Source organism: Cnephaeus nilssonii (assembly GCF_951640355.1).
Source record: "Cnephaeus nilssonii genome assembly, chromosome: 9".
NCBI classification, from domain to species: Eukaryota; Metazoa; Chordata; class Mammalia; order Chiroptera; family Vespertilionidae; genus Cnephaeus; species Cnephaeus nilssonii.
Window position 1 is genome coordinate 92,752,869 of NC_137080.1, and position 20,701 is coordinate 92,773,569.

The following is a 20,701-nucleotide window of genomic DNA, read 5'->3' on the forward strand; positions in this document are numbered from 1 at the left end:
GGGTGTGCAGGGAGGGAGGGTGGGTGAGCAAGATGCCCTCCTCCCCGGGAAATGGGAGGAAGCTGCTACTGTTGCCTGGCTTTGCCCTGGGCTTTGGGGCCCCTCCCCGCTGCCTGAGGACTTGGGATGGGGGTTTGTGTCTCTGCAAATGCTGAAGGGTGCGGCTCTGCAGGATGGACAGCTGAGAAGGAGGGCCCTAGCAGAGTCCTGGCCCCTCAGCTGAGCCTGCTCCCCTTCATTCCCACACCCCGGTGACAGTCACCACCTCCAGCGCAGCCCTCTTCACGTGGGACACCTGGGCACCTCTGTGGGAGAAGGGGTGACCACGCCTCCTCCGGTGCCACCAGTCCTGAGGGTGAGACCGGGGCAGGGCACTCCCCAGGGCGCAGCGGAAGACTAAACACTGGGCAGCCTCTTGTCTGGGGCTGGAGCGGAGGCCTCCGAGAGAGAGAGAGAGAGAGAGAGAGAGAGAGAGAGAGAGAGAGAGAGCAGGGTGGTGGGGAGGGAGGAGGGAGGGGCCGGAGGGGGAGGTCGGAACCTGCCCAGGGAAGCAGCGGGACAGGGGCTGGCAGCCTGGGGTGGGGCAGTGACTCCTGACGGGAGGGTCCAGGAGGCAGCTCTGAGCTCAGGAGACTCTGGTGGGACCGAACGCGTGGACATTGTGACGTCTCTGCTGGCTAAGCCCGGAGACCCCGCACCTGCCCAGGGGCCGTCCCCCCAGTCCCACCAGCCGGGCCTCCTGATGCTCCATCTCTTCGTATTTTTTGTTTTGTTCTGTTTTGACTTTTAAAAAAATAAAAGCTTGATCGTAAAATATGTCTGGAACTCTATGGCAAGGGGAGGTGACAAGAGTGGGAAGGAAGGGGAGGTGGGGGCAGGAGTGGGGGCTGTGTGGAGGGAGCAGGGCAGCTAGATGGCCTCCACGTAGTTGGCGGGATAGAGGCCAAACTGCCCGCTGTCCAGCCGCCCGCGGCACCAGCCCTGCTCGTCCTCCTCGCCCAGCTTGGTGAGCTCATCGCCTGGGAAGGGGACACGGAGGAGCTCCTTGGCAGGGGCTCAGAGAGGCCGTCCCTCCGACCCACGCTGCTAGGTAGCCCGCCCCCCCCCCCCCCCCCCCGCCCAATACTCTGATGCTGGGCCGACCCCAAACCCTCCCCCGGTATTGCCCCAAAGCCTGCCCCAGGGGACCAGCCCCAGCCACACCCAGGCATCCGCCTCCAGCTTCACTTCCCAGGTCAGCAGTCGGGGACCCCCATCCAGGTCGGGCCTAACCCCCAACTCTACCCTCAGGTCCTGACCCCGCCCCGGGCATCCAGTGACCTCTCAGGCCCCGCGCTGGCCCTCTAGTTAAGTCTAGGCCCCGGGGCTGAGGTCACACTCCAGGTCCCGGCCACAGCCCGCGCCAGGCCCCGCCCACCGCGCACTCCCGCCCCGCCGGCCCCGCCCATCCCCGCCCGCCCTGCCCTCAGGCCCCGCCCGCCCTGCCCTCAGGCCCCGCCCCTCCGGCCCCGCCGGCCCCGCCCATCGTACCAGCCTTGAAGCTGAGCTCGTCCTGCTCCTGGCCGTCGTAGTCGTAGAGTGCCCGCACACGCACCCCCTTGGCGTCGTCCTCGAAAGGGTTGGCGCCCCCATTGGCCTCACTGCCCCCAAATGTGTTCCCGCTCTCGTCGTCTGACCACTCGGTGACGTACGGCTGGCCCCTGTCATAGCTGCTAACGCTGAGAAGCAGAGAGGACGCAGCATGAATTGCCTCTCGCCTCGTCCCCAGCTCTGCCGCTCTGCCCAGCCAGAGCGCTGACCCACAGCTCATCAAGGCTGGAGCTGGGGTGGGCTTTGTAAGAGGGGTCCCGACCCAGTGACCCTCACTGACCGCTCTTTGAACATATGGGAGACAAGACTATTAGCATTATTACTCAGCCTTAGAGTGAGGGGGTGCTGAAGGGGACCCCAGAGAACATCTGACTCCTCATGAGAGGGGCAGTACAATCTAGTGGTTAAGAGTGATGATTCTGGAGCCAGACTCTTGGGCATCATATCCTGGCTCTGAGACTAGTAACCCACTGTGTGACCTTCTGCAATCACTTAACTTCTCTGGGTATCAGTTTCTCCATCTGTAAAATGGGAATATTTACACACTTCTCAGAATGCTGCAGGCTTCAGTGAGTTAATATATGAAAATGCTTGGAACAGTCCCTGGCACACAGTAGGTGCTCTCAAAGGATTAGCTATCATTATTTTTGAAAGGAGAATGAGGCTGCTGTGACTTAGACCATTTCTTGTGTCTTAAGGTAAAACTCAAAGAGATTCCTGGCCTGTAAGAAGCTCCACAGGAGACACTCACCTGCCACGGTCGCCAGCCTGGGATGTGGACTCCAACACCCCAGTGGCATTGGTCAGCGCTACCCCCTCTGCCTTCTTAGGCTGTTTCTCCTTCTTGGTGGCGGTGTGAGGGAGGTCTGGGTTCCACTCCTGGTGGACGCCAGGGGAGCAGTCAGGCTGGGCGGTGCTCCCTGAGGCCCCTGCCAGCCTCCTCAGACTCCTTCCCCAGCCCCACACAGCCTTACCTCAAACTGGGGCCAATTCATGGGCATGCCGGGGCCGCTGGTGCTGCGGAACCATCTGAGGTCCTCCTGGGCGTCGGCCCCCCGGATGACCTGCTCCAGTTCCCGGTACACGTGGACATAGCTGTGCGCAGGGAGACGGGGCGGTGGGGGGCAAGATGCACATGGCCTCTCTCATCCTTGGTGAGGGCAGGAGCCCACTCAGGGGACCAGGGTGCTGGCCCCCAGCTAGGAGTCAGGCAGGCTTCCCAGGAGCCATCTCCGTGTGGGCATGCGCAGTGGACACCCTTCGCCGTCCCACCTTAGCCACTCACCCATCTATCCGCATGTTTCTTGAGCACCCAGTGCACCAGGCGGCCTCTGTGCTTGGAGCCTCTTCTCTCCTGGCCCCTGCAGCTCAGCCCGCCCCTTCCTGTCACCGCAACACGGGGCCCGGGATGCCTCGCACCCCGTTCTGCCCTCCCCTGGCTGTGCCTGAGCCACCGTGCTGCCCACCCAGCTACCTGCTGCTCTCGGCCAGGTTGAGGTGACGTTTGATGTCCAGCAGCACCTCCTTGAGGAAGACCAGCCGCTTTTCCTCAAACTGCTGGCACTGTTCAAACACCTGCTCCATGCCCTCCATGTACTGCGGGGTGGTCTTGCCCACTTCATCCAGCACCTTCTCATACTTCTCCTGCGTCTATAGGCACCAGGACACAGGGAGCGTGAGTCCCAGGCCCGCAGCTGCCAGCCCCGCCCACTCCACGGGCCCTCAGCGCCCAGCCCGGCTGGCACCTTCTGCACATCCTGCTTGCACTTGTCCACTTTGTCCTGCAGCTTCTTCTGCTGCTCGGGTGTGACTGACTGCTCCGTCTTGCTGTTCATCTCCCGGGTCACGGCCAGCTTCTCCTCTTTGCAGGCCAGATGGTAGGCCTTCTTGGCTGCCTCTAGCTGTGGGGAAGCAGAACAGGCGGCCGGCCTCCTACTTGTGAGCAGGAGCAAATGCGGGCACTCGTCAGCCCTCCCACCTGCCCACTCTGCCAGGAGCTGTGCGCACACAGTCTTAAGAGGCAGGAGGGATGCAGGCCCTGGCTCCCGGTATTTGGGAGCAGTGCCCACCTGGGGAGGTCTCCCTGCCCGGCACAGCCTGCTGCCCCAGGACACACTCCTGGCGAGCGCTGCGGTGCCTGCCCTGTCTGGGGATACGGCCTGCTCCCCCATGGCACCATCCCAGAGGGCAGTGCACCGCCACCCCATCTGTGGACACCCTCCCTCTGATCGGACTGGCCCTCTGAGCTCAGCCGCCCACCCTCGCCCCCTCTGTAGCATCCGCCCCCTGGCACCTCCTTCATCTTCTTGGCCCAGGGCTTCTGGGCCTTGCGGAAGCCATCTTCAGCCTCCTTGGTCTCCTTGAAGCCGCCCATGATCTGCTTGTGATAGGCATCCTTCTGCCAGTTCTTGACCTTCTCCAGGTCCTCGTTCAGCAGGTTGTTCTTCACCTCCTGGTGCAGCTCGCTCACCTTGTCCGCCTCCGTCATGATGGCACCCCAGGCCCGCTCCAGGCTGCCATACTGTGGGCCTGAGGAAATGGCCATGGGGTCCCGAGGCCTTCATGATCCCCTGCCTAGAGGCCCCCTCTCGCACCACCCTCCTCCACTCTCCCTACAGTTTTCTTCATCCTCCAGGGCCCAAGCACAGCCACCTCCTCCAGAAAGGCTTGTCTGATTGCTCTGTCACACACCTCAGCCTGCAGCCCTCACCGAATTCTTAGACATCTGCTTCTCTCTGTCTACACCCTATCTTCCCAGGGGGATAGCCTCAACCTTGTGAGCTCTCACAAGCCCAGCACAGCACCAGCACACAGTAGGTGCTCCAGGAATGTTGGCTGAATGCAAAACTGAAGAACCAACTGGTGACAGATACCAGGAAGCTACTGGGACGAGACATCCCACAGCCTGTTTCTCTGTATACTGGCATCAACTCTGTGCCAGGCGCTGTACTAGGCAGCACAGGCCCAGCCCTAGCCCTCATGGAATTCTGAGTCTAGTGGAAGAGAAAAACATTACTCAGTATATGTAAACTTCCATTTGAAGCTGTTCTAGATGAAAGGAATCTAGCGACATGACAACTAAATGCAGTACCTGATTCTGAACTGGACCCTGGGCCAGAAAACAATTGCTATAATAAAATATGCATATGGGCCAGATTAGATGTCCTGAATTTGATAGCTGAACTATGGCTACATAAGTGAATGTTCTTATTCTTAGGAGATACATGGAGAATTTAGGATGAAGGGGCATGTCTCCAATTGAAATGTCTCAAAAAATATGCATATAAATAGGGGTAAACCCAATGTGGTAAAATGTTAACGGGTGAGTCTGGGTGACGGGTATGTAGTTCTCTTCTATTCTTGTAACTTTTGTGAGTTAAAATTAATTCAAAATAAAAAGTTTGGGGATTTGTTTGTTCGTTTGTTTGTTTTTATGTCCAAACAAGAACTGTACAAAGTGGAGCTGAAGTGCAGGGAGACCTGGCTTGGTCTGGGACGGGAGGAGTGCGGGTGTGGGGGCAGTTCCCGCAAAGGCCCTGTTGCTGGAGGCTGCAGGTGCATCCAGGTGGCTGGGTGCTCCCAGGATCCAGACAGTGGGGTTAGGGTCTGGGGTGTGCCCAGGGGGTGGGCACGGGGCGGGGTGGAGGGGGCGGGCAGCACCTTTCTCGATGAGCTGGCGCCAGCGCTTGGCCCAGTCGGTGAGCTGCTGCGCGTAGGCCTTCTCGATCTTGGCGCGCTCCTGCACGCAGTTCATCAGATCGTTGCACAGGCGGTGCCCGTCATCGATGCGCTTCACTGTCCGCTTGTAGTTCCCCACCTGGCGGCCAAGCAGCGTGCACGACTCCCGTGGTTCCCCGCCTCCCCGCCTCCCCGCCTCCCCGCCTCCCCGCCTCCCCGCCCCTTGCAACCACCCGCCCTGGCCGCCGCGTCCTGCAGGGGGCGCCCGCCACCACCATCCCAGTGCGCCTTGGGACCCCTCCTCACACCCGTCTATACACTCCCTCCTCACACTTTAAACACAATTTTGTCTCTGCCACAAAAAGCAGAAGGTTTTTTTATAATTTGGACTTGGGCCAAATGCATTATTCATTTCATTCTTATGAGCTAAATCTATTTATATAGAGTCATAAGCATTGAGTTGAGCTGCAACTTCTTGACATAATATTATGTTTTGTAGACATCTCATTAAACACTTATTAATTTAGGTTTGGCAGATTTCACTTTGGGTTTCATAAGCCAATAGAAAAAACATTTTCTGGGTTTCAAATATTTTGGGAGGCTCTGAAAGACTGGCCTGTCTCCACTTCTATGTTGCTGTGGGGCTCCCCGAAATCACTCCATTTCCCTGGGACCAGTGCTCCGCCTCTGCTCACCCCACAGGGGAGGGACAGGGAGCCGCTGTGAAAGGCTGTGTGAGCTGTAAAGTGCTGCACCTACCCATGTAAAGTGCCAGGACCCTGAGCCAGCGCCCAGAGCAGAGGGCCAGGGGGGCCTGTTCCACACCAGAAATACCAGGGGATGTCCCAGGGGCAGCTGTGGGCAGGGCGCTCTGGGCTCAGGGGGTGGTCGTAGCCTGCTGGACATGGGGGGTTTTGCAGAGGCCCGAGGGGGGCCCGAGGGGCTGGGGGGCAAGGCCTGAGGTATGAAGTGGTTGGAGCTGGGCCTCTGCAGCCAGGCTACGCTGTCTGGTCCCCAGGACTTGGGGAGTATCAAAGCCTCACCTCCCAAAAGCTGTCGGTGGTCTCCTCCGGAGCTAGGGAGGCCTCGTCGTAGGAACCGGACATGGTGTGGCCGTGGCAGGATGGACAGGCGGGGAGCGGCGGTCAGCAGGCTGGGCTGCTCATGCGCTGGAGAGGAAAGAGATCCTGGAGATGAGGGACATGGTCCACATGCCCCATTCCAGGCCCGGGCCCCAACTTGCTGTGGGGATGAGGCCTCCCCAGGCAAAGCCTTGCATTGGGATGGGGACTTCCTGCCCGGGGACTGGCTCACCAACCGTCCCCAGGGTAGCCCCAAGAGTCTCCCCGCAGTACCCCTCATGCCCACCTCCCATCTCTCACTCCATCCCCTCTCCCCCAAACCCATCCTCCAGCTCCAGTGTGGGCACTCTCTCAGAAGCCTGCCCAGCCACCAGGACATGGCACTGGCCACTGCTTTGTGTCCCTGGACTCGGAGCTGAGAGTTAGAGCCACGTAATCGCGTCTTTGCTTTCAATAAACCTGTGGTTTGTTTCATAGACACATAGGTCTTCAAGACCAGCAATCAGACTTATCTCCCTGCAGCCCCCCACTCTCCCCCCCCCCCCCCCCGCCAGGGCCTGACACCCTGTAGGACCATTAGAGTTCAATAAACTGCAGCTGGCATCTCAATCTGCCCCCCTCGGCACTGCCCACCCGACCCAGGCAGGTCCTTGCACCAGGCCCAAAACACCCACCTAAGCTCCCCACCAACATAGGGCCCCTGGTTCAACCCCTAAATCCCCCCAAACCCCCTACCTGGAGCCTGGACCAAGTTCCCTGGGAACTGGCTGCAGGCGCCTCCCACCTCCCGCCCAAGCTGGGCTCCTCCTCAGCTCCCTGAGCTGCAAGGCCCTCTGGCTGCCCTGTGCCCAGCCCCAAGGCTTCAATGAGCTGCTTTCATGTCCCTAAGAGTCCCGGACATGCAGCGTCCTGGCCCGCAGGTCAGACCGCTGTGATCTGTGTGAGCGTCAGGCAGCTGTGTGTGGCCTGGAACTGTCGGCCGGCATCACGGCTGTCCAATCTAGGCCATGTGCTGCCCCAGGGCTGGGGCAGGCGCTGCCCTGCGCCCACCCCCACCCAGTGCTCACTGTCACCCAGGCAAGAATGGTTCCGTTGAATGGCTCAGTCGTCAGGAGACTAGACCCAGAGGGTCAGGGGCCTGGTCTCCAAAGGGGCAGTGAGGCCAAGCCAGGCCTGATCCCACTACAAGCTGACAGCCTGGGCCCAGGGTCATCTCCCTTGTTCTGCACTGTACCCTCAGGGACTGTGAACCCTGACCATGAGGACACCTGGGGGGGTGCTGGCCTCTGCAAGATTTAGCCCAACCTGGGGTCCGTGGACAAGGGCACTCGCACATGAGGATCCTGGGCGGAGGAGGTCCCTGCCCCTCTGGCCTCAGTCTCCCCAGCTGTCCGGGGGCTAGTGCTCTTGGCCCAGTCATAACCAGGGCTGCCTCCTTGCATCTCTCAGGCATTGATTTTGTTCCTTTCCCCTTAGCACAAACTCACTTTCTCCCAAACTTATGTCCAGAGGGGTGGGTGGAGAGAGGGCAGCTAGAGTTCATCAAGGGACAAAGAAATGAGTCTGAGATTTTTTCCTTTTAATTTGGCACTTTTCACTTATAAAGCAGTACTTGCTTCACGAGGAAATGTTGCACTGGACATGGAGAAGTAAAAGGCAGGGATATGTGATGAAGGACTTTCAGCCAGGTTAGGTAAGGATCCCTGGGACAGAGCCACCTAGAACACTCCAAGTTACATAGAACTTGGGGACCCCCCACCCCCAGTGTGCGGCTCATGGGGGGGCTCCCTCATGAAGTGAAGGTCGAGAGCACCCCTGGTAGAGGGGGAGCGACCTGACACAACCTCGGTGTCCTTTCTCACCGTCACAGAGGCACACGTCCCTCACCCAGCGCCCCACGGTCCTAGGCATTCCCCTTCCAGCCAGTGGGGCGAACTGCTGCTGCCCGATGGAATTTACAGCAGATCCGCCTGGGAAAGCCAGAGGCCGGACACAACCCGGACGCGTCCAGGGGCCGGTTCAGTGAGTGGAGGCCAGGCCGGCCGCGGAATGTTCCGGTCCTGCACGCACCCTCCCAGGCCATGTGACTAAAGCCAAAGGAGCGAGGTGCAGAACAGCGAGGTCCTGGCTCCACGGTGGGGGGGCGGGGGGGGGGGCGGACATGCACACGCGGGAATATTTTTGGAAGCTGGAAGAACTGGGTGGCTGGCGGATGGGGTGGGAGATTTTTCACTAGGCTCTTTTATGCCTTTTAAATTTTGCCTTGTGTGCATAAATTGCCTATTTCTTAAAACCCTCCAGCCTGTGCTGGAGGAGAGCAGAGGGAGCTGGGCGCAGGACCAAGGGCGCACTTGAAGCATGGAGGCGGGGCTGGGCAGCCAGGACCTGGCATGTCGGGCTAGGAGGATCGCACGGTGACAGAGACCACTCTCCACCTGGTCCAGGCCCAGGACGGGGGACGTGCTGTGGTCCCTCCCAGCTGAGAGAGCATGTGTAATAGAAACAGCTCTAGCCTCGGGCCCCTGCTCTGCCACCAAACTGCTGTGTGACCTTGAGCAACTCACATGGCCTTGCTGGGTCCTGCCGGGAGATGAGGATACCCTGGCCCAACTTAAGGATTAGGCGAGATGGTGAGGGTCCAGCGCACGCCAGCCCCGGCTGGACCTGCACAGTGGGGCTCAGGAATACCAGCCAGGGCCGGGGAGGGGAAATGGGAGGGTGTGTGAGCCCGCAGCACCATATGGCCAGACACCCCACCCCATCTTCCCCCTGCCTCTCATTCGCCCTGAGGCAAGTGCCATGTCGTTCCTGAGGGGCAATCGGTAGGTGCCATCACTGCATCTCTGAGCCAGGAACCGAGTGGCCGGTGTCTGACACTCCCCGCGGGCAAGTCAATGCACGCTTAGCTTTCCTCGGCCCATCGAATGAGCTCGATGCCCATCTGATTTTTTGTGGCCCTAAAAGCATATTTGCAAATGGCATCACTGATAAAGGTTTAATCTCCAACATCTACAGGCAGCTTATGCAACTTAATAAAAGGAAGATAAATGATCCAATAAAAAAATGGGCAACAGACCTAAATAGAATCTTTTCAAAAGAAGACAGAAGGAAGGCCAAGAGACACATGAAAACATGCTCAACGTCACTAATTATCCGAGAGATGCAAATCAAAACAACAATGCGGTACCATCTTACACCTGTCAGAATGGCTATCATCAACAAATCAACAAACGACAAGTGTTGGCGAGGATGCGGAGAAAAAGGAACCCTCGTGCACTGCTGGTGGGAATGCAGATTGGTGCAGCCACTGTGGAGAACAGTATGGAGTTTCCTCAAAAAACTGAAAATGGAACTCCCATTTGACCCAGTAATCCCACTCCTGGGAATATATCCGAAGAAACTAGAAACACCAATCAGAAAGGATATATGCACCCCTATGTTCATAGCAGCACAATTCACCATAGCTAAGATTTGGAAACAGCCTAGGTGCCCGTCAGCAGATGACTGGATCAGAAAACTGTGGTACATCTACACAATGGAATACTATGCTGCCATAAAAAAGAAGGAATTCTCATCATTTGCAGCAACCTGGATGGAATTGGAGAACATTATGTTAAGTGAAATAAGTCAGTCAATGAGAGAAAAATACCACATGATCTCACTCATTTATGGATAATAAAGAACATTATAAAATTGAACAAAAAGATAGATACAGAGACAGTAAAGCATCAAACAGACTGTCAAATTACAGGGGGAAGGTTAGGGAGAGATGGGGGAGATAAGAGATCAATCAAAGGACTTGTATGCATGCATATAAGCATAACCAATGGACGCAAAACTCTGGGGGGTGAGGGCATATATGGGAGTGGGGTGGGGTGGGGGGCAATGGTAAGATATGTACACATATAATACCTTAATAAAAAAAATTGGAAAGAAAAAAAATAAATAAATAAATAAAAGTCCTGTGTCATCCTATCTAATAAAGAGGGAATATGCTAACTGACCCTCACACCATTGCAAAGATGGCAGCGCCCATAGCCAATAAGGAGAGAATATGCTAATTGACTGCCACACCCTCAAAGATGGCAGTGCCCACAGCCAATAAGGAGGGAATATGCTAATTGATTGCCATGCCCTCAAAGATGGCGGTGCCCACAGCCAATAAGGAGGGAAGTGCTAATTGACTGCCATGCCCTCAAAGATGGTGGCGCCCACAGCCACAAGATGGCGGCGCCCAGTCCCCTCAGCCCCGCCGGGGCGGCAGGCGCACAGCAAGGCGGGTATGGCCACTCTGTGCACCTGCCTCTGGAGTCCCCCAGTCCCCTCAGCCCCCAGCCACCCAGGGCCGACCTGAGGCACAGGCAAGCCTCGGATGGCGGCTGCCCAGCTGCCCAGGGCCACTTGAGGCTCAGGTAACCAGGACCGGCCGAGGCTTGCGCTGCCGGCAGTGGCAACAGCAGAGGTGTGATGGGGTTTCGCCTTCCCCTGATCGCTGGGTTGCCTCCCACCCCTGAGGGCTCCTGGACTGTGAGAGGGGGCAGGCCAGGCTGAGGGACCCCCCCACTCCAGTGCATGAATTTTCATGCACCGGGCCTCTAGTTAGTATTAATAGCTGACATTATGGAGCACATATCTGTGCCAAGAATGGTTCGCAGGTCTTAACCCATTGAGTCCTCACACCACCCCACACTGCAGACCGGGCCCAGGGCTGAGGCAGGACTGAAAGAGCTCAACTGCTTTCACTACTGACTTGTCACCGCTGCTGTCATCGTGGGCGGTGGTCCCATTCCAGCGCAGGCTGGCGCGTTCTCACCCTCAGCGTGCAGCACGGGGGGCGCGGGGCTCCGCTCGGCTCTGCCACCTGCCAGCGAGAGCTCGGCCGAGTCCCCGAGGGGTCTCAGCTTTCTAACACATATGATGGAAAACAATCCTTGAGTCTATTTTGCAGATCAAATGATAAAAGGATAGCAAGCTCTTTGGAAGAACAGAGAACACTGTGGAACGTGAGGTTTTCCTGCTGGCCTGACCCTTCCTCTGGGGAGAGAAGGGTCCAGGATGCAAGCGTCCCTCTCAGGCCCAGGCCACCGCCTGCTGCCTCTGCAAGACCCTGGAGGGCAGGGGCCATGGTCATGCCCACCAAGAAGGGACAGAAGGATTAAGGGCATGAGCCTGGACAGGGCAGGCCTGGCATGGACGCCCCTTCGTGGATTCCTACGTCATTAGTCATGAACAACCACAGGCCTTGGGGTGGCCACAGCTCTTCTTTCTCCTCCCACCGCACACCCAGCCCCCCCACTCCCTGCAGCCTCTTCACTGGTCTTCCCACCTCTGACATTGTCTCTCCCCAGCCCCCCACGCAGCAGCCTGAGGGAAACTGGAAAAACCTGTCAGATCCCACCACTGCCCCACTCAGAATCCTCCAGAGACCACCTCCCCCCGCCCCCGTTTCCTCTGAATAAAAGTCCAATTCATAACCTGCTGTCCCACCCCTCACCCCTCTGCCCTCACCTCATGCCACGCTCACTCTCCTCCAGCTCCACTAACTTCCTTGCTGTTCTAACCCCAGGGCCTTTGCACCTGCTAGAAACAGTCACCCACCGGATTTCCAGGCCCACTCAAAGGTCTTGACTCACCCCCCCCACCACTTAAACTTGCAACTCTGTTTCCACCCCACACCCCACCCCACCCCGCTCTCCCTTCCCTCACTGTGTTCTTCTTGGATAGGCTGTCAACCTCAGAGGACTCACATATTAGTGTCTTCCTCTTCCCCTATGAGGCTGACGATTTAGCCTGCCTGGTTCTCTGCTGTATCTCTAGCATCCGGAGCAGTGCCTGGCACAGAGGAAGTGCACGATCATTTTTGTTGAATGAATGAATAAGTGCCAAAAACCTTGTGGAACATTCATTCATTAAATAGCAGAAGCACTGAATTCTGTACCCCAGAGCCAAACAGTCACCTGCACACACTGGGCACTTGATAAACGTTGGTGATGAGGGTTATACAACCAAAAGCCAGAATCTCATAAAGAGAACCCTCGAGTCCACCTGTCCCGGGCCACGCCCCCTGCTGTCCTGGCATCCCCTTGCGTCTTTCTCCCTGATCCCCCAGGATGACCCTGCCCCAGGCTGGGGCCCCCCCGCAGGGACCCTGCAGCTCGCACACGGGACAGTTTCCAACAGCCTCGGCCGTCACCTTACTCCCTCTTCATCCCCCTTCACACCAACTGTGATAACCATTTCTGAGTACCTACTATGCTCCAGCCTCTTCATACACTTTATTTCTAATCCTCCGCAACCCATTAAGGTACGTACAGACTTCCCCACCTTCTCTGAGACCCAGGAGGTTAAAGAACGTGAAGGACACGCAGCAGGGAGAGGGAGGAGGCAGAGTCAGGTCAGACCCAGGTGAGTCTCCATGGGTGTCCCCGGTCCTCTGGCCTAAGGGACCAACTCAGCTCCAACCGGGCAAGGCCATGGGAAGCCAGCGCTGGGTGTCAGGGGGCCTCAGGCCCCACAAACATTCCCATGCTCCTCCGCTCCGCACCTCTCCCAGAGATGGACAGGCCCACTGCGCCTGACTTGGGGCCACGCAGGGACTCTCACCGGCCTCTGCTGCGGCTTCAGATGCAGCCAGGATCCAGGTTCGCTGCCAGGTGCTGTCCTTCCACTCCCCCCGCCACCCCGTGTTCACCCCGCTTCTGCTCCTTTGCTCATGCCGCCCCTCCAGCCTGGGGTGCATGCTGTCCTCCCTCCCAGCACCCACCTCTACCCCAAATAACTCTCCTTCCCTTCAAGAGCCAGCTCAGCCGAAACCGGTTTAGCTCAGTGGATAGAGCGTCGGCCTGCGGACTCAAGGGTCCCAGGTTCGATTCCGGTCAAGGGCATGTACCTTGGTTGCGGGCACATCCCCAGTAGGGGGTGTGCAAGAGGCAGCTGATTGATGTTTCTCTCTAATCGATGTTTCTAACTCTCTATCCCTCTCTCTTCCTCTCTGTAAAAAATCAATAAAATATATTAAAAAAAAAAAAGAGCCAGCTCAGTCCCTGAATACCCCAGCCCTCACCTACCTCACCCCTACCCCCTGGTACAGCTCCTAGTCCCACCCTGCCACAAACCAGATCGCGCTGGTTCAGGGCAGCATCTGCTCTCCTGACAAGCCAGGAACTCCCACCAGGTGATCACTCCGACAGAGTAGTTAAGAGCACTGCCTGGGGCCAGGCAGAATGACTGGGTTCAAACCCCAGCTTTGCCACTTAGTGGCTGTGTGACTTTGGCAAGTTGCTTCTCTGTGTCTGTTTCACCTGGAAATGGAGATGATGATACCACCCCATGGGGTTGGTGTGAGAAGGAAATGAGTACCTGCTACTCAGGAAGCACCATTTTAACCATCATCATCATCATCATTATTATTATTATAGGTATCACCACCCATCATCATCATCATCATCATCATCATCATCAAAGGTATCATCATAGGTATCATCACCACCACCATCATCATTAGTATTATAGTTATAATTACCCATTATCATCATCATAGTTATAATCATCCATCATCATCATCACCATCATCATCACTGGTATCAATCATCACCCATCATCATTATTATTATAGTTATCATCACCCATCATCATCATCATCATCATCAATATAGCTATCATCACCCACCATCACCACCATCATCATCATCATCATCATCACCACCACGACCATCATCATCACAGGTATCATCACCCATCATCATCACCATCATCATCACCACCCATCATCATCACCATCTTCATCATCACCCATCATCATCACCATCATCATCACCAACCATCATCACCATCATCATCACCACCCATCATCATCACCATCATCATCATCACCCATCATCATCACCCATCATCATCACCTATCATCATGATCATCATCACCATCATCATCACCACCCATCATCATCACCCATCATCATCACCTATCATCATCATCATCATCATCATCATCATCATCATCACTATCACCACCATCATCATCATAGGTATCATCACGCATTATCCCCATTATCATCATCATCATCATCAACATCATCACATCATCATCATAGGTATCGTTACCCATGCTTCTCGCAGCTGCAGAGCTTTCAAACAGAAGACTCCCATATTTGTGGTTGACCTCACACTCCAGCTCCTCTTTGTGCCTAATATCCCACAGACCTTTGCTATGGACTGAACTGTGTCCCCCAAATCCATATGTGATGCCTTACCTCCCAATGTGACTGTATTTGGACTTTTAGGAGGCAACTGAGGTCAAATAAGGGTGAGGTCCTGATCCAATAGGATTGGCAAGGTCGTGTCTGGACACAGAGAGGTCGGCCTCTGCAAGCCAGGAAGAGAGGCCTCCCCAGGAGCCCAGCAGCCACCGTGATCTTGGACGTCCAGCCACCAGAACGGCGAGAAATAAACCGCGCAGCCCATGGGACTTTGTTCTGGCAGCCTGAGCTGACCAAGCATCCTTCCATGCCTGCTGGCCTCACCGGGGACCCCCAGGTCTCCAGGTCCCCTATGGAAAAGGCCTAGTTTCCTCCAGCCTTCCCTTTGGGTCTAAACATCAGGCCCTGAACCTCTATCTGCTCGGGGAAAGGTCCCAGGGTAGTCCCCAAGGGGCCCTCCCTTCAGAGATGATGACCCTCAGGTGGGGGTGGGGGAAAGAGGATGGAATCACAAATGGGGGACAGAGGGAGGCAGAGCCAGGTCTCACCCAGAGAGGTCCCGGCAGAGGGGCCCAGGTGGGCTCACCCCAGCCGGGAAGGGTTTAAAGGCACTCCACCTCAGCTCCTGGCTGGTCACCCCCTAGCTGGCCTCGCCCCTGCTCCCTGCCCACTCCCTGGCCTCTGATCCTTGGCCCTTTGCCATCCCTACCCTCTCCCTTCCTCCTCCAGCCCCCCAGGTCCCAGGCCCCCCCTCCTCTGAAAAACCACCCAAGGCAGCCCGCACTCTCATTCCCAGGACAGTGGAGGAGGCCACATCTCATTTGGCCCCCAGAGAGCCTCTGAGTGTACCTCCAGCGCAGGAGAAAGCCAAGAAGTGACAGTCTCACCTCATTCGGTGGTGACAACACTTAAGGGGATAATGAGGCAGGGAAAGGGGTTCCAGCCTCAGGTGATGATGCAGAGTTGGTGTCTACGCCGCAGCTCCCACCCTCCTGACTCCCAGAGGCACCCGCGGGACTGAGCCCAGAGGCCCGCAGCGGGAACGGGCCCACAAGCACCCACGTCTCACCTCCACACTCAGTGTGTCAGAGGCCACCTCCCAAAGGGACTGTCCCAGTCAGACCCCTGTCCCGGGCTCAGCGGCTGCGAGTGTCCAACCCGACCCCCCAGATGGGGAGCGGGAGTGGGAGCCGTGGGAAGGCAGGCCCGTCCTCTCCGCCCCGGGTGCATCTCTCTCCCCGGACCCATCGTCCCGCACTTGGCCTTCTGCGGGGTCTCCTGTCCTGAGCCCTGTGCATCTGTGGCCTCCTGGAGGGCACAGCCAGGTGGGTGCGCACCTTCCCCCGCCCTGGGCTGCATTCCCACAGGAAGGCCCCCGTCCTCGGCTGCACGGGGTGGCACACAAGTGGCTCACTGCCCGCCCCTTCCTGCCAGGTGCTGTCCTGGCCAAGGCTGGAGCAGAAAAGGGCAAGAAGCATGGACCCAGGCCAGGCAGGACATCCTGCCCAACTCGATGTCCTGCGGCAACTGCCCAGCCGGAGGGGCAGCGGACCCCTCCCCTGTGAGGGCCACGTCATAGGCCCCATTACCGCTGGACGCAGAGGCTCCTGGCTTCTAACTGCGGCCTCCATCCTTCCAGTGCTGCTCTGGGCCACAGCACTGAGCAAGCCCCAAAACCCCCCGCCCACGTGGACCTGACACCCAGAGGGGCTGGACAGACAAGGGACCAGACGAATAAGCCAATGATCAAGTGTGTTAGAAGGTGACAAGGGCTGTGGGGAAGAAACGGCAGGGAAGGGGACAGGGAGGGGCAGGGGGGCTGGGAATGAGGCTATTTTACACAGGAGATGAGAGAGGGAGCCAGGCAGCCAGCTGGGGGGAGAGCATCCAGGCAGAGGGAACAGCCAGTGCAAAGGCCCTGAGGGGAAGCATGGCTGCCTGGCTGAGGAGCAAGGGGCCCCCTATGGCTGGAGAGAGTGAGTGAGGAGAGAGGGAGGGGAGGCCAGGGAGGCTGGGTGGGAGGCTGGGGAAGGATCCTGTCACTGGAGGCCTTGTAGGTCAGAGTAAGAGCCTTAACCCTTGCCCTCACCACCCCCACCCCCCACCCGGGGCCTGGGGAGGAACTGCCTGGACTCTAGGCACCGAGGGGCAGGATGCCTGCCGGTGCGGTGGGTGGGTGCACCTGGTCCCGCTTTGCCCTGGGTGGAGCTGGGGGGCCTTGGCCTGTGTGGGGCGGTGATCCTAGCCTGAGGGGCAGGGGGTTGGTGTGTGCAACCTTGGGCGCGCTCAGGTTCCAGGGAGGCAAAGGTCTGCCCTTCTCCTGCCTCCGCAACCCCATCAGGCTTGGGTTTTAAGGATCCTGCCTGCTGGGGGAGAACAGACTGCAGGGGCCAGCAGGACAGGGAACCCCATAACCTGCATCCTCCAGGTGAGGGAAGATGGGGCCTCGACCAAGGCGGCGACGCTGGCAGTAGTGAGAAGAGGCTGGCATCTGGAAATGCTGTGACAGTCGAGCCAACAGGCTTTGCCGATGGTTTGTCTGTGTGAGGAGTCAGACAGCTCTGGGGTCTGGGCCTGAGCAGCAGCAGGGGGAGCATGGCGGGCGGAGGAACAGCTGGGGGAGATGGAGGCTGCTCTGAGTCCTGAGTTGCCCTGAAGAGCGAGTGGACACGTCTCCTTCCTCTCCCCAGAGCTCCTGCCCGGGGCACGTGAGGAGGAGCCCAACCGGTTCCAGACCAGGCCCAGCTCCGGGCCGAGCTCCAGGCGGCTGTGGCTCCGGGGCCTCCCCTCAGCTCCCGGTGACCAGGGGAAGGCTGCTGGGGGTAGGCCGGGGCTCCCACCTGGCTGCCAGGATGGGGTGAGCTGGGTAATGTGCCTTGGGGGCCATTCTGATGAGCTCATTGTCCCAGAGTCTGGGGGCAACAGAGTGTAGGAGAGAGATGATGGAGCCAGCAAAGACCCTGGGGACCGGTGGGACAGAAAAAACAAACAAAAAACACAACAACCTGCGGAGAGTGGGGCTGTGGCGTAGAGAAGGCGGCCAGGAGTGGGAGAGGCAGGGCCCGGCCTGGGGGTCTGGGGAAGGGAAACCTCCTCCAGCTCTTGCCAAAGGGCCTGTCCCCCAGGCTCACAGCCCCGGCTCGGGCTGGAATGGAGGCCGGCGGCTGCAGGTGCGGTAGGGCAGATGCCAGCGCCTGCCCGGCCCTGGTGGGGAGGAGGGGACCGGGTGAGAAGAGGGGAGCAGGCATGATGTGGGCCTGGGCTGTATGGCTGCCAGCTCCTAGGCATGCCCTTCCCGCTGCTGCCGCCCGAGACCTCCCTCTCGCTCCCCAGGCCCTGCGCCCCAAGCTGGAGGCACTGTGTATTCAGCAGGTGCAACGAACGTTTGCAGGAACGAGTGGGGCCACAGCAGCTTGTGGGCGGGTATTCCTCCGCCGTCAGAGGCCCGGGACCCCCTCGCCCGGCACCAGGTCCTCTGACCCCGAGAGCCCAGCGGAAGCAGCTCCACATGCTGTGCCAGAGCTCGGACGGACCCGCCACGCTCTCAGCAGGCGGGTGCTGGGCCCTCAGCAGGCGGGTGCTGGGCCCTCAGCAGGCGGGTGCTGGGTCCTCAGCGGGTGCTGGGCTCTCAGCGGGTGCTGGGCCCTCAGGGGGTGCTGGGCCCTCAGCGGGTGCTGGGCCCTCAGGGGGTGCTGGGCTCTCAGTGGGTGCTGGGCTCTCAGCGGGTGCTGGGCCCTCAGGGGGTGCTGGGCCCTCAGCAGGCGGGTGCTGGGCCCTCAGCGGGTGCTGGGCTCTCAGCGGGTGCTGGGCCCTCAGGGGGTGCTGGGCTCTCAGCAGGCGGGTGCTGGGCCCTCAGCGGGTGCTGGGCTCTCAGCAGGCAGGTGCTGGGCCCTCAGCGGGTGCTGGGCTCTCAGCAGGCGGGTGCTGGGCCCTCGGCGGGTGCTGGGCTCTCAGCAGGCGGGTGCTGGGCCCTCAGCGGGTGCCAGGCTCTCAGCAGGCGGGTGCTGGGCCCTCAGCGGGTGCTGGGCTCTCAGCAGGCGGGTGCTGGGCCCTCGGCAGGTGCCGGGCTCTCAGCAGGCGGGTGCTGGGCCCTCGGCGGGTGCTGGGCTCTCAGCAGGCGGGTGCTGGGCCCTCAGCGGGTGCCGGGCTCTCAGCGGGTGCTGGGCCCTCGGTGGGTGCTGGGCTCTCAGCAGGCGGGTGCTGGGCCCTCAGCAGGTGCTGGGCTCTCAGCGGGTGCTGGGCCCTCAGCGGGTGCTGGGCTCTCAGCAGGCGGGTGCTGGGCCCTCAGCGGGTGCTGGGCTCTCAGCAGGCGGGTGCTGGGCCCTCAGCGGGTGCTGGGCTCTCAGCAGGCGGGTGCTGGGCCCTCAGCGGGTGCTGGGCTCTCAGCAGGCGGGTGCTGGGCCCTCAGCGGGTGCTGGGCTCTCAGCAGGCGGGTGCTGGGCCCTCAGCGGGTGCTGGGCTCTCAGCAGGCGGGTGCTGGGCCCTCAGCGGGTGCCGGGCTCTCAGCAGGCGGGTGCTGGGCCCTCAGTGGGTGCTGGGTAGAGAAGGCAGGCAGGCAGAAGGGACAGACCTTTGCCTCCCTGGAACCTGAGCGCGCCCTAGGTTGCACACACCAACCCCCTGCCCCTCAGGCTAGGATCACCTCCCCACACAGGCCAAGGCCCCCCAGCTCCACCCAGGGCAAAGCGGGACCAGGTGCACCCACCCACCGCACTGGCAGGCATCCTGCCCCTCAGCGCCTAGAGTCCAGGCAGTTCCTCCCAGGCTCCGGGCCCAGCCCTGTGCGAGCCGCCTGAGGCTCCACCCCGGCCAGAGCTCCCCAGCAGCAGCGCACTGTCCCCGGGAGCGATGCCGCGGGAGGGACAGAAGTTGGGGAGGGAGGGCCACAGGCACCCCACCGGGGCCTGCTCTCCGGCACCCAACATGGAGACCCTGGGTTTTCTGGGGGTGGAACAGGGGTCCTTTGGGAAACCAGGGGGCCTGGTTCTGCAGGGAGAACAAGGAGGGAAGGAGCTGAGTTTGGGGGAGAAGGGAACGATGCCTCCTCCCTGACCAGGGGCTCTAAGCCCAATGCCTGAGGCCTCAGGGAGGCTGCTGGTGTGCTGGGGGGAGTGTGAGGGCTGGATCTGCTGGTTCCAAATGATCCAGGCCTAGCAGTGCCCGGGGCGGGGCGGGGGTGAGACAACCTCACTTCTCCCCGCCTGCCCCCCTCTAGCCTTAGCCTGGGAGGACTGGCATTGTGAGCTCCTGGAAGCGCCAGCCCCCTTCAGCCACTTCCCCAGGGAGGGGCACTTCCAGTCCAGACCTGGGGTGGGGGGTGGGGGGTGGGGGTGGGGGGTAGAAGTGCAGAAGAGGAAAGGCACCAGCGGGGAGGACCCAGTCTGAGGAGTGCCTCCAGGACGCCGGCTGCTCCCCCCACGGCCCTGGCCCCACGGCCCTCTGCTTGCTACCAAGTGCTGCTGGTAGGAAGATGGGGAGCCCAGGGCCCCACTCGCCACGCAGCCTCCGCTAGCTGTCCCCACGGATGCCTACCTGGGCCCCTCTTGGTACCAAGCCAGGGGCAGGTAGGAGCACACTGCCCCCGCTGGGCCAGGCAGGGCCGGAGGGCTGGCTGTCCTCCTTCTCCTCCGTGGTGGCCGGCAGGGGGGCGCCTGGCCCTGGGCCGGGGGCTCTGTCTTCTTGGGTCCCCTCTACCGCGCTCGCTCGCTCGCTCAGGAGGCAGTGCCAGAAAAGAAGTCAGCTCCCCGCCCCCACTGCCGCGCCTCCCCCCTCCCTCCTCCTGACCCGCCTCCTTTTCCAGCCACCCACCTCCTTCTGCTCGTTTCTATGACAACCGGGCAATGCTGCATAGACAGCCTCCCTTCCGCGTACACCAGGGGACGCCCGCCCTCTGCAGGCGCCTGCATCAACACCGAGGGCGCGCACACTCCACCTTCAGAGATGCTGGGGGACACGCAGTGTGGCCACCCTGGACGGGGCTCTGCCGCAGCCTCTTTCCTCTCTTTCTCCTCAAGACCCCGCCTCCGCCATCCTACCGACACTGTGAGCGGCACCTTTCCTTAACACCTGAGGGCAGGGCTGCTCTGTGAACATCTCTGCTTGCTTTCTCATTCATTCGCCGTCAGTCAGTCCTCAACATTTCATTTAGCGTTTTCT

The 20,701-nt window shown here is 59.6% G+C and overlaps 1 protein-coding gene across 4 annotated transcripts in view; it reads right to left on the bottom strand.

Moving 5' to 3' along the window:
* Window positions 1-20,701, bottom strand: part of PACSIN1 (protein kinase C and casein kinase substrate in neurons 1) — a 60,434-nt gene continuing 39,733 nt past the window's right edge. For 3 of the 4 annotated variants that reach the window (XM_079780000.1, XM_079780001.1, XM_079780003.1), the window contains exons 2-10: window positions 6,312-6,437; window positions 5,251-5,407; window positions 3,884-4,119; window positions 3,336-3,491; window positions 3,065-3,240; window positions 2,565-2,685; window positions 2,342-2,469; window positions 1,531-1,718; window positions 1-1,019 (exon numbers count right to left, since the gene is read on the bottom strand). In XM_079780000.1, coding sequence (XP_079636126.1) covers window positions 910-1,019; window positions 1,531-1,718; window positions 2,342-2,469; window positions 2,565-2,685; window positions 3,065-3,240; window positions 3,336-3,491; window positions 3,884-4,119; window positions 5,251-5,407; window positions 6,312-6,374 — 1,335 coding nt within the window. In that variant the 5' untranslated portion in view covers window positions 6,375-6,437 and the 3' untranslated portion in view covers window positions 1-909. Of the gene's footprint in view, window positions 1,020-1,530; window positions 1,719-2,341; window positions 2,470-2,564; window positions 2,686-3,064; window positions 3,241-3,335; window positions 3,492-3,883; window positions 4,120-5,250; window positions 5,408-6,311; window positions 6,438-20,077; window positions 20,266-20,701 lie in introns of those variants that run through there. The other variant, XM_079780002.1, reaches the window with a different exon arrangement.